Genomic DNA, 12858 nt, shown 5'->3' on the forward strand with positions numbered 1-12858 from the left:
ATTACGGAAATTAGATTATTCCCTTTCAGGGTCAAACTGTTGGCATCGTAAAACCCTCATTTTGACACCTTACCCTTGTTTGAAAACCAAATTCAGGCTTGAAATTCAAATTGTAAATTTTAACTTTAAAAAAAAATAATAATAATAATTCTAACCTAAGTGACGTGACGTCGCCGGCCCAAAATGATATTTTAAGCACAACTGCTCATTTTATACCGAGAGAAGTCCGCGTCGATATCGAGGCCATTGTGATACCGCAATACTGGGAATATTGTGGAAATGACCAATTTGTTATTTCCAGATCCTCTCGGCACCACTGAGTCCAAACGAGAGTTTCCTCCGCTACTTGACCTTGCCCCAGGACAACGACCTGGCCATTGACCTGCGACAGACCGCCGTGGTCATCTTGGCCCACCTGGACCGCCTGGCCACACCTCGCAGTCCACCGCAACTCAACTTGCCCACTACGCACAAGGTGACATTTTTTGGTCTTTATGTTTTATCTTTGTGTTTAGAGACACAATTTGAGTGCTAAACAAGCTTGGGATACGCCGCTGCCCAATTGATGTTAATGTGCATGTCTCATTCTTCGTCAAAGGGGAACATGCAGGAGGTGATCGCCTGCGGCCTCCTGGGCTGGAAGCTTTACGCCAACTTGAACGGGCCCATCCAGTGCAAAGCCCTCGCCAACGTGGGCGTTACTCAAGTGGTGTGCTCGGAGAAGGGCTTCCTTATCCTGTCCAACAGTGGCGCAGTCTATGCCCAAAACTACAAGAGCACCACCCTGGTAAGAGGACACTTGCTACACAAGTGTCCTTGGGTCCCTATCATCACTTCTCGTCACAGTTTTTGTTTGGTTTCCCACGCAACAGTCCCCCATGCTCATCTACGGGCTGAGCTCCAGGAAGATCACCAAAGTGGCGGCCCACCCGGAGGGGCAGCACCATCTGGCCTTGTCGTCCAGCGGGGAAGTTTTCTCTTGGGGCTGCGGTGATGGCGGCCGCCTCGGACACAGCGACACCACGTACGCGCCGCCCTCTGCTCACATGGCAACCGAGCTTTTTCCATCTTTAAAAACCATATATATACACTGGAACGTTACCCGATGCATTCGCAGACCGCTTACAATGTTCCAAAGTCACAGGTGGCGTGCGTGATTGCCACCTAACTATAAGGCCTTTTTGGCTTATCGGAGACTTATCTCACCAGACCATATATTGCACAGGTATTTATAAAATTATAGATATTCTTTAAAATATTTAATGGCATTTTAAAGATGCGTATACAATATGCGTAATATGGGGGCATGGTCAGGATATCAAATGAGGGCTAGGGTTTGAAGCCACGCTCGGGGTTTCAAGTTGGGTTTTCATGTAACTGTAGGGCTTCATGGCTGGGTTAGGGTTTGAAGCCAGGGTTAGGGTTTCAAGACTTGCTCATTGTTTTCAGTTAGCTTTTAAACCTGGGTTAAGATTTCAAAATAGGCTTTCATGGCAGGGTTAGGTTTGTAACAAAATGTTTCTCGCCAGGGGTAGGGTTTAAACAAGGGTTAGGGTTTAAAATACTGGGGAAGGTTTCAAGCCTGGGGTAAGGTTTCAAAAGTAGGGGTTTTCAACATAGGTTGAAGTTAAGGGTTAGGGTATCCCTAACTCTCCCCCTAACCTTAACCCGAAAAGGGTTGGGTTTCAAAGTCAGGGTTTCATGCCTGGGTCAGGCTTTCAAAGTAGGTTTTTAAACCAATGTTGGCAAATAATAAGTAAATGTTCTGTTTTTATTTTTTTTTTTTGCAAGGCAAATTTTAAGCCCTTAAAAGGGTAATTTTAGCGAATCAGAGAGCTTGTACAATTTTCGGCAAGGGCACAAGCACAACATTTCAGCGACCTCAAATGCAGTTTTTGGATTCAGGTATCTGGAAGAGCCGACCATGATCACCGCCTTCAACGGGAAGCAAGCAGGAAAGCAGGTGGTGCACGTGGCCTGCGGGAGCACATACAGCGCCGCCATCACCGCAGATGGTGAGCTCTACACGTGGGGGCGCGGGAACTACGGTCGCCTGGGCCACGGTAAGCGCCACCTCCGATCACGCTCGCAAACAAACAAAAAATGGCGCCTCGCTTGTAAATATGACGTCGTCTGACTCGCAGGCTCAAGCGAGGATCAGCTGACGCCCATGCTGGTGACGGCGCTGAAGGGTATGAAGGTGGTGGACGTGGCGTGCGGTAGCGGCGACGCGCAAACGCTCGCCGTCACGGAGAACGGTGAGGAGAGGCTTCGAGCTGCTTATTGCCACTACCAGTTTAAGCTAACTAAAACAACTTTTCCTTTGGAATGCCCACTAATAATGCTAGCAAACCATTTAAAATGCCATAAATAGGCTAACAAAACTACCATTAGTGTTGCAGTGTTACAACCCTTTAAGCAAAACGATATTTGAACATAAAATGTAGAGCAAAACTTCTAAACTTAGAAAATATAACAATACTCATAGCCTATATTCCTTATCCTCTGTGACGAACTACAAATATTACTGTGGCGTACTGAGAAGCTAAGACCGGCTCCATGTTAAGTATTTCAGTGCACACCAGTATGAGCAGCACAATGTCCATAGAATTAAAGCAAAAAAAACCAAAAAAACATTTGATGTCATTATTGTTTGGGTTCATAAAGTACAATATTGTAGTGATCATTTTTCTTATTAAAACACATTTAAACCAATTATAGTGCTTAAGATTAACCCCAAATAAAGGTCAGATGCTCTAGTCTGCTTTCCCCCCAAAATGTTTATGAATTTTGCTAAAGTTGTCTATCTGCATGTACTTCCAATAGAATCCTGGCTTCACTTTATTGTGTGAGCAATCAGGTTTGCGCCAGGTTTTTGCATGTGCAAACCGTTAGTAAATGAGGCCCAATACTGTATTTCTCTGGATTAAATGTCTTGGCGTCCTTTAACGTTCTTCCCGGTCCCTCCAGGTCAAGTTTGGTCCTGGGGCGACGGCGACTACGGCAAGCTGGGCCGAGGAGGCAGCGACGGCTGCAAGACGCCCAAGCTGGTGGAGAAGCTGCAGGACTTGGACATCGTCAAGGTGTGCTGCGGCAGCCAGTTCTCGCTGGCGCTCACAAAGGACGGACAAGTGTACACGTGGGGCAAGGGCGACAACCAGCGCCTGGGCCACGGCACGGACGAGCACGTGCGCTACCCCAAAGTGCTGGACAGTCTACAGGGTGAGACGGGCGGAGAGCAGGCTGCTCTGAAAATTACGTCCATATTTTGTACAAATCAATCGTCATGGCCTTCTGTACAGCACTGTTAGTAGAAGGTAGTCAAGCAGACTCGGAGAAATAAATCCCATGTGGTTCACCAATTGAAAACCTAATAAAGTATGAAAAACAGAAAAAAAGCTAGCGAGCCGCTTGTTGTGTTTGTATTCAGGTAAGAAAGTGGTGGACGTGGCCGTGGGCTCGTCGCACTGCCTCGTCCTGACCGATGACGGCGAGGTGCACAGCTGGGGCAGCAACGACAAGCTGCAGCACTTCGACACGCTCTTTTACAACAAGAAGAACCCCAAGGCTCTGCCGGGTCTCAAGTCCAAACACATCGTGGGCATCTCCTGTGGCCCGGGACAGGTGATTATTCAAATTTCACAATCTAAAAGCGTTCATTTCTGTCTTAATACAGGTTCTCAAAGTCAAAATACATCAAAGATGATCATAGTGCATACTACGCTGCTTTCAGGGGTGCCGTTCTGTTTCATGCAAATTCAAAGTGCAGATTTTGTTACCATGACGACCGGGGGTGAAGCCAGGGGATGAAACAAAGCGAGCCTACTCGGTGTTGCAAATGTACTTACACGAGCAACATGTCTAGTGCGCCGTTAATGGAGACTTGGGAAGTCTCTTGAGAATTCCAACAGAGCAGCAGCCGTTCGCCCCTCTGCGTCCAGACTGCAAATGAATGGTGTGTGCACAAAGCCAATTTGACCACACAAAAGGCAGTGGGCAGCTTTTTGCACTCAAGGGCCATGTTTGACTTTGAAAATGGATGTCTCATTTGGACACTTTATTTCATGACAAAAACATTTTATAATGGTATTATTTACAGTAAGTGTAGTACTTACAGTTAATGTAATTATAATTACTCAACCAAATGATTCAATACAAATTCCATGTATGTTCAAATTCTTTATTTTTTACTATTTGTTCATTTTATTATTAACAAAAATAATTATCCAAATAGTTAATGAAATAATAAGAAAGAACTAATGAATACAATGGTTGAAAAACTGTTAAACTAATGCAACAACTATTATAGGAGTCTTTGTAATGTAAATAAATGAATAATAATAATAAACAGCGACTATGGCTTTCCTTGCCCACATGCGAGGGCATTAGCGCACTTTAAGTGTTCCATTCCCCCCCACCCCCACATCACCCGAGCGGCAGTGAATCTAAAGCTAAATTTTGTTTTGTGACACAGAAAAAAATTGACAAATCAACGGCTCATAACTAAAAAAAAAAAAAAAAACTTCGTAAATCAAGGTGCCAATGTATTTGTATAGTGGATCTGCAAATAATTGGCACCATGGGGGAAAAAAATACTGCAAATAAGCGAGATAGGATCCCCCCCCAAAAAAAAAAATTTGCCAAATGGTGAATCCACGAATGCCAAATCTCGAATATGTGGGGGTCCGTTGTACAAGTCAATTTTCATAATAGGTCAAGATGAGCTTGCTTCCCTCTATTTTCCAGAGTTTCGTGTGGTCCTCGTGCTCAGAGTGGTCCGTTGGTCAGCGCGTTCCCTTCGTGGTGGACGTGTGCCCCATGACCTTCGAGCAGCTGGACCTGCTCCTGCGCCAGGTCAGCGAGGGCATGGACGGCAGCTCGGACTGGCCTCCTGCGCAGGAGAAGGAGTGCATGGTGGTCGCCGCGCTCAACCTGCTCCGGCTCCAGGTAGTCTTTACATAATCTGCGCGTCATTCACTGCGTACAAGGAGTTGACCCGATTAGTCAACTAGTAGACTAGTAATCAGTCACTTGTCGTTTTGTAATTTTGGCTTTCCAATTAAAAATGGAAAAAAAAGGAATAATACTCTGATTGGAAGTTGAAGCTCGTTGTATTTGTCGCTGCAGCTCCACGCTGCCATCAGTAACCAGGTGGACCCGGAAGAGCTGGGCTTGGGGCTCGGCAGCACCCTGCTGAACAATCTCAAGCAAACCGTGGTGGTGCTGGCCAGCAACGCCGGCGTGCTCAACACGGCGCAGGCGGCCGCTCAGGCCGTGCTGCAGAGCGGGTGGTCCGTGCTGCTGCCCACCGCCGAGGAGCGGGCCAGGGCCTTGTCCTCGTTGCTGCCCAATACTGGTAAGCGCAACACTACAATTGCATTCTGCAGACATTTTCATGATGTTTGTCAAAAGAAAATAGGTGCCAGTGTACTTCCGGGTGGCGGAAAAGTGATTGACTAACTCACGCTTTAATTTAAAACCGTGACGTTGATAATGAGCTTTTTGTGCCTTCTTAGCTTCTGGAAATGAGAGGAGCGTGACCCCCGGCCGCCGCTTTATGATCGACCTGCTGGTCAGCAGCCTGATGGCCGACGGCGGCTTGGAATCTGCTCTGAAGGCGGCCATCGCTGCAGAGATACAGGTCAGCTCTCAAAACCTAACTGTGAGGCCATTTTTTTTAGCCAATCAGAAGCCTGCAGCAAGTCATTTCTGGAAAAAGCATAGGGGCAATAATCGTTAATAAAGGACACTTAGTACTATTTTTGTCCCCCATTTTATAGTTAAGATGCATTAAATTGAAGGAAATAAATTACTAGCATGAAAATGTTGTAGTTTGGTGTCGCCCATCTGTCCCGGACCGAGACTGCTTGTGATTGGGGCTCATTTGGGGGAATTCCCGAGTAGGAGTTTGTCGACGTATTTCGCCCAAAATTGAATTGCTTTGAATCAAAATGGCCGACTTCCTGTTAAATTTGGGCGGGGCAAGAATTTTTCAGGTGTCCTGTCATGATGGACGTGCACCCGTTCTCGTGTCCGTCGGTGAAACTGGTGCCTAATTTTTCGGACTTTCCAGGGGCCTCCTACTGAGTGAGTAAATACTGAAATCTTTTGTGGCTTGCTCACTTTTCTCTCTGACAGGACATTGAAGCCAAGAAGGAGGCGCAAAAGGAGAAGGAGATCGACGAGCAGGAGGCTAACGCTTCCACCATGCACCGCTGTCGCGCCACGCTGGACAAAGACCTCATCAACACCGGCATCTACGAGTCGGCCGGCAAGCAAATACTGCCTCTGGTACAGCTTGTGCAGCAACTTCTGAGGTATCTATAGCTTCATTCGAACCTGTATTCTTATGCGTACTGAACATGGCAGGAGGCTAGCGTGTCGGATCGTGTTGCAGGAATATCGCGTCGCAGACCATCGCCAGGCTGAAGGACATTGCCCATCTACGCATCTCTAACTATTTAGAGGCAGAGCACGACAGCAAGGAGCGCTCGGCGTCCTTGGACCTGCTGCTGCGCTTCCAGAGGCTGCTGGTCAGCAAGCTCTACCTCGGTGTCAACGACGAGGTCAACGTCAACGGATACGGTGAGTGGCGCATTAGGTTAAGCCCGCCGTGCGCCGAGCGTCGTGGCCAAACGCGACTGAATTGTCATGCGGTGTGTGCGGGATGCTCCGAATAGTTTTCATGAGTGCCCGACCTGACCCTTTTTTTTTTTTTTTTTTTTTGTACTGTAAAAAAGAAAAAAGTACAAAAGCCAAACACACTCTTTGTCCTCGAGGAACTCCTTTCATTTTTCAATTGGACAAATGTGCCAGGTCATTCATAGATGAGGTTAAAACAAAGATTGAAACAAATGGGGTAGTTTAATCATAAAATAATTCATTCTCATTTAATTATAAATAATCAACCAAATATTTAATAAGATAAAAATAATGTTAAATATATAACATATTTTATTTTGCTTTGTGATTCTATTTATAATAAAGAAATCAATTGTCGAAGGCAATGTATTCCTAAAAATAAATACATTTAATTTAATTAATCAATTAGGAAGAATGCAGGTTTTAAAAAACATCTAAATTAATGCAACAAATATTACAGCTCCCTCTCTTGCTAAGCAAAAAGTACAGTTCAGTTGTATTTAACTTTTAAGTTCAATATATTTGCATTTAATCTTGAAGATCTGTTTGTTTCTAAACATTCAAGTAACAATGTTCCTATTTTTAATCCCAGAGCTAATGATAAAACTGCACAATGTTACAGTGGTTTACAATAATATTAAGGATTTAGGTTTTAGGAAAAGAACCTGTCCCATTTTTGAGGTGCACTTAGTTCCTGCTGCGCTACTATACTTGAATGTTGGTCATGATGTAGTATTTATTCATTTTTTTAGATGGTGTAAAACATTTGCCCTCAAGCATTTGACTCGAACTACAACTTCCCTCTGTTGTTTGTCAGATCGTGAGCTCCTGGGCGTCGGCTCGCTGCTGAAAAAGTACATCGCCTTGCTGTGCACCCACATCTGCGACATCCTCCCCGTAGCCACCAGCATCGCCTCCACCGGGCATCGCCATTTTGCCGAAGTATCTCATGTCATTGAAGGAGACCTGACGGGTAAGAAGCTGCACTGTGTTTGGTTGTTTTACATGCGGCGTGAATTGTACGCTCTGTGTTCCTGTGGTAGGTGTGCTCCTGCCAGAGTTGGTGGTCTCCATCGTCCTCCTCCTCACCATCGACGCTGGCCTGATGCAGGAGACGGGCTCCATCCCTCTCCTGGCCGGACTCTTGGAGCATCTGGACCGATTCAACCACCTGGCCCCTGGTCACGAGAAGGATGACAATGAGGATCTGGCATGGCCTGGCATTATGGGTACACCGAGATCTTTGTATATTAAGTACATTTTGAATCTGTACTTTTATACTAATTCACTCTGTCCTTATTTCTTTAAGTACAGCAGTTGAATCAGTCCTTTTTTATTTTATTTTTTGTATCTGTACCTGTATTACAATGCAGCATATGAGTACTTTTGCCACCTCTGCTCGGCGACTAACTTTGTTTGTGTCGGGGCAGGGTCGTTTTTCACTGGGCAGAGCTCTAAGAGCAACGAAGAGGTGTCCCTCATCCGCAAGGCCGACCTGGAGAACCACAACAAAGACGGCGGCTTCTGGACGGTCATCGATGGACGGGTCTACGACATCAAGGACTTTCAGGCTCAGTCCCAGTCGCTCACGGGAAACAGCGTCCTTGGTAATGGATTTGATTGGAAACTTATTTTCATACTTGAGGCGGGTATACTAAATTGTTTGGCCTCTCACAGCCCAGTTTGCGGGAGAAGACCCGGTAGTCGCTCTGGAAGCCGCCCTGCAGTTTGAGGACACCAGAGAGTCTATGCAGGCGTTCTGTGTCGGCCAGTACATGGAGGTATACCTACTATGCCAGCGCACTTTTGAAGTGGGGTACTTAGTGCTTCTACTTGTGGGGGATGGGGACCAAACCCCGCTGGCACTGACTAGCATACTAGCCTAAATAACATGTAAGCACAAACTGACCCATGGGAAACAAACTTTACACCAACAGTATTTCAACTCACTTTTTGGCACTTTAAATACATGTTTTTTTTGTTTTTTTTTTACATCCATCCATTTTCTACCAAGTGTCCGAGGTCGGGTCGTGGGGGCAGTAGCTTTAGCAGGGACGCCCGGACTTCCCTCTCCCCGGCCACTTCATCCAGCCCTTCCGAGGGGATCCTGAGGCGCTCCCAGGCTAGCCGAAAGACCAAAGAAAAGGCCAAGCTTTACAGCTAATAACAGAGAATAGGTTAAACAAAAGTTGCAAATGCCAAACCACGAATATGCAGGGGTTCACGATATTTGTCAAGTATCATGGTGAAAATGAACTGAAGTGTGATTGTAAAAGTCAGATTTTCTATTTCCAGCCGAACCAGGAGATGGTCACGACTCCGGACCTCAGCAGTCTGTCGTCGCCTCTCATTGACACAGAAAGGAATCTGGGCCTGCTGCTGGGTCTCCACGCGTCCTACCTGGCAAAGAGCACCCCCCTGTCACCCATGGAGATCGAATGTGCCAGTAGGTTCCCCTTCTCTCCTCCATCCATCCATTTTCTACCGCTTACCCGAGGTCGGGTCGCGGGGGCAGTAGCTTTAGCAGGGACGCCCAGACTTCCCTCTCCCCGGCCACTTCCGGGGGGATCCCGAGGCGTTCCCGGGCCGGCCGAAAGACGTAGTCTCTCCGGCGTGTCCCGGGTCGTCCCCGGGGTCACCTCACCGGGGAGGCGTCCGGGGGGCATCCGAATCAGATGCCCGAGCCACCTCATCTGGCGCCTCTCAATGTGGAGGAGCAGCGGCTCTACTCTGAAATCCCCCACACACAAACTCCTCCAACACAATAAAGTGACGGCTCAAGGAGGGGCCCTTCTCTCCTTAAAATGAAATGTTCAGTTCATTTGACTATGCGATTGCCTTCAACCGGGCTCCTTTCTTATACGCAAAAACGTGAAAATGACGGTGACCCGCCTTGTAGTACTGAAGCCGCAAAGAAAACAAATCGGCCGAACCTAAAAACGCGATTAATCGACGAACGGTTAATTACCCAGCCCTTTTCTCTCTTCTTTGCATTTCAACATGTCCCCCTGATACTTTGCACAGCATGGCTGCAGTCCTCCATCTTCTCCGGCGGCTTGCAGACCAGCCAGATCCACTACAACTACAACGAGGAGAAGGACGAGGACCACTGCAGCTCCCTGGGGACCGCCGCGCCGGATAAAGCCAAGCTGTACTCTCGCCGGATAACCCTCAGCGACCACGCGCAGCCTTTCCTGCAGGCCATCGCCGACAACAACACTCAGGACCACACTGTGAAGGTAACGCAGGCCAAACTGTGCAAGATTCTGCAAGTGGCCGACCGTCGGTAACTAGTTTTGCTGCGATTCAAAATGTAAATTGCAGATGTAACGGCCAATCAAAAATCCCATGTTGTATCACCTGATCTTTCACAACAAAAATGACGTTTCCGGGTACAAAGTGGGCAGTCTCACATGGCCTCACATTTTTTTTTTCTTTTTTGTTTTTTGTTGTTGTTTTTTTTTTTAACTCGCAGGACTTCCTATGCCAAATAGAGCGCTGCTGTAAGCAGTACCATCTTATCACACCCATCACCTTCCCACCGGAGCACCCCGTGGAGGAAGTGGGCCGCCTGTTGCTGTGCTGCCTGCTCAAACATCAGGACCTCGGTAACCAAGCAACAGGCCACCGATCTGATAGTTATGCCAACTGGATGGTTTTCCTTGTGCCTCTTTTAAAAGGGTTATTTTTTCAATCAGGTCACGTTGCTCTCTCTCTGGTCAGCCAATGTGCCTTGGGGGTGGACCAAGGGAAGCAGAGGTCCCTCCCTAAATCAGTGATTGACGTGTGCCGTATGGTCTACCAGGCAAAGTGTTCTTTAATCAAGGTAGGGATGATGAACATGTTGATTGAGCTAATAAAAAAACGACTGGAACTCGAAATGTGATCGTCTGAGCTTGAACACAGTCAGACTATTTTTAAACAATGAATTCGCATGTTCATGTTTTTTGTATTTTGTTCACTGTTTTTTTTAAACACAGTTTCCTTATTTACATTTTTTGGGGTATTTAAAAAAATAAAAAATAAAAAAAAGATATATTTTCCTTGTTTTAAACTATTTTTCCTTAGGTGCTTTAGAAATTGCGCATATAATTTTTTTCTTCCCTTTTGCATAATTTAATGCAAGTGATGCCACATTTGTGCCCATTTAATGGAGTGCTGGCCGGCGTATCTTTTCAGACCCATCAGGAGCAAGGTCGCTCCTACAAAGAAGTGTGCGCCCCGGTCATCGAGCGACTGCGCTTCCTGTTCAATGAGTTGCGCCCGGCGGTGAGCAATGACCTGTCCATCGTGTCCAAGTTGAAGCTGCTCAGTTCTCAGCCACGTTGGCGTAGGATCGCACAGAAGCTTATCAGAGACCGGCGGAAGAAAAGAGGTAGGGGTGGTGCCAAAGATCCCACATAAAGTGATACCTTGACTTGGGAGTGTCTCAACATGTTTTTTTTAATTGATCTATTTTATTTTTGTATTATTCAAGAATTTTTGTGTTTCAAAAGTCAATGCAATTATAATTGGGCGTCAGTTAGCTGCGGAATTTCGCTATTCGTGATCTAGCCCGTTCCCCCCCCCACCCATTTCATTTCAGAGGTGAAAATGTCTTGGATATACGAGTAAATTGAGTTACGACCTTGGTAACGGAACAATTTAAGGACGTAAGACAAGGTACCACTGTATTGTTTTTCCACAAATATGTTCATGATGGTGTTTGTCTTCCCCAGTACCTAAAAAGTCGAGTGACGTAGAAGAGCCAAAACTGGAGAATGAAGGGACCATACAAGGAGAAGCGAATCTCAATATCGGCCCCACAGTGGCTGACAGGAAATCACCTACAAGCAAGACCGCTAAAGTACTTTTTGATCTATTGTTTAATTGCAAGAAGCTATAGCATGGGTGGGCAGGTCATCCCCCGCGGGCTAAGTACATTTACATTAGCAGGAGTCCTGTAATATTTGTTGCATTCATTTCAATGGGATTAAGTAAAATGTTTTTTTTTTTTTAAATATTATTTTTTTATTTGTATTTAAAATACTGTATTAAATGATTCGTTATGGTTAATATACTTTAAAAATGAGATTTAAGTGTTAAAATTAATGTTTTGCATGCACAGTTTAACCTTTAAAAAGTATTGTGTTTAATAAGTGGTTCGGTCATTATAATTATATATATATATTATATAATATAATAAACATTTTATTTAGATTAAAATGTTATTCCAATACACTAACATTTTTATTTAACATGAACTTATTTTTAAAAACTTTTTTTTTTTAAATTATTTAAACTATTATACAAACACATATCTACTTAAAAATTTGATTTGATTAAATAAGTGGTTAATTAATTATAATGAAATGGTAAATGATGTGAAAAATAAACTAATTTAGAAAGACTAACTTAAATCAATCATATGATTCAATTGATTAACTATAATAAATGTATTGTAAATAATCTAATTAAAAATTAGAATTTATTTAAATTGTTTAAATGCACATTTTTACTTTAAAAAATATTCTATAATTGGTTAATTCTATTTTTTATGACATCAAAAAATTAAGATGCATTTTATTAAAATCCACAATTTCACATTCCCTTACCTTTAGTTTGGTTAATTTGAATTAAATTAATTATTAACAGAAAAGATGAACGATTTCATTCTCAAAACAAACAATTTCAACTTTATTTATTTATTTTTTACCTTCTCTTTACAAATGACCTGGCTCAGCTGCCTTTTTTTTTTTTTTTATATAAAAATAAATCCCAAATTGGCCAGCCCTGTTGCTATAATCTGACAGTGTGGCATGGTTCTGTCGCAGCAGGACAAGTGGGAGCCCATTCTGAGCACGGTGGACAACGTCCACAAATACCGCTGGCTGAAGCACAGCGTGCACGGCGCCTTCCCCCAGTCCAGCCTGATGGCTAAAATCGTGGAGTTTGCGCTGAAAGAGGAGCCCCTGGACGTGGAGAAGATGAGAAAGTGTCTCCTCAAACAGGTGACGGAGCAAAAATGTCACCGTTGTCGCCGAGTACAAAGTGGAGACCGAGCTAAACGCATGTTTGTTGATAGCTGGAGAGGGCAGAGGTGCGGTTGGAGGGCATCGACACCATGTTGAAGTTGGCCTCTAAGAGCTTCTTGCTGCCGTCGGTGCAGTATGCCATGCTGTGTGGTTGGCAGAGGGTCATACCAGAAGCAACCAACATCGGGTAACTTGGCCTCAA

The 12858-nt window shown here is 44.9% G+C and overlaps 1 protein-coding gene across 4 annotated transcripts in view; it reads left to right on the plus strand.

Annotated features, from left to right (window-relative positions):
- herc2 (HECT and RLD domain containing E3 ubiquitin protein ligase 2) overlaps positions 1-12858 on the plus strand; it is a 53602-nt gene that overhangs the window by 7468 nt on the left and 33276 nt on the right. For 3 of the 4 annotated variants that reach the window (XM_061779346.1, XM_061779348.1, XM_061779345.1), the window contains exons 10-33: positions 302-475; positions 599-787; positions 873-1024; positions 1906-2063; positions 2145-2258; positions 2971-3222; positions 3431-3624; positions 4747-4947; positions 5128-5356; positions 5517-5641; positions 6139-6317; positions 6398-6585; positions 7460-7615; positions 7686-7871; positions 8073-8249; positions 8320-8423; positions 8938-9088; positions 9667-9881; positions 10118-10250; positions 10341-10468; positions 10822-11017; positions 11361-11488; positions 12456-12632; positions 12707-12843. In XM_061779346.1, coding sequence (XP_061635330.1) covers positions 302-475; positions 599-787; positions 873-1024; positions 1906-2063; positions 2145-2258; positions 2971-3222; positions 3431-3624; positions 4747-4947; positions 5128-5356; positions 5517-5641; positions 6139-6317; positions 6398-6585; positions 7460-7615; positions 7686-7871; positions 8073-8249; positions 8320-8423; positions 8938-9088; positions 9667-9881; positions 10118-10250; positions 10341-10468; positions 10822-11017; positions 11361-11488; positions 12456-12632; positions 12707-12843 — 4043 coding nt within the window. The remainder of the gene's footprint in view (positions 1-301; positions 476-598; positions 788-872; positions 1025-1905; positions 2064-2144; positions 2259-2970; positions 3223-3430; positions 3625-4746; positions 4948-5127; positions 5357-5516; positions 5642-6138; positions 6318-6397; positions 6586-7459; positions 7616-7685; positions 7872-8072; positions 8250-8319; positions 8424-8937; positions 9089-9666; positions 9882-10117; positions 10251-10340; positions 10469-10821; positions 11018-11360; positions 11489-12455; positions 12633-12706; positions 12844-12858) is intronic. The other variant, XM_061779347.1, reaches the window with a different exon arrangement.

This window comes from Phyllopteryx taeniolatus, chromosome 7 (genome assembly GCF_024500385.1).
Source record: "Phyllopteryx taeniolatus isolate TA_2022b chromosome 7, UOR_Ptae_1.2, whole genome shotgun sequence".
NCBI classification, from domain to species: Eukaryota; Metazoa; Chordata; class Actinopteri; order Syngnathiformes; family Syngnathidae; genus Phyllopteryx; species Phyllopteryx taeniolatus.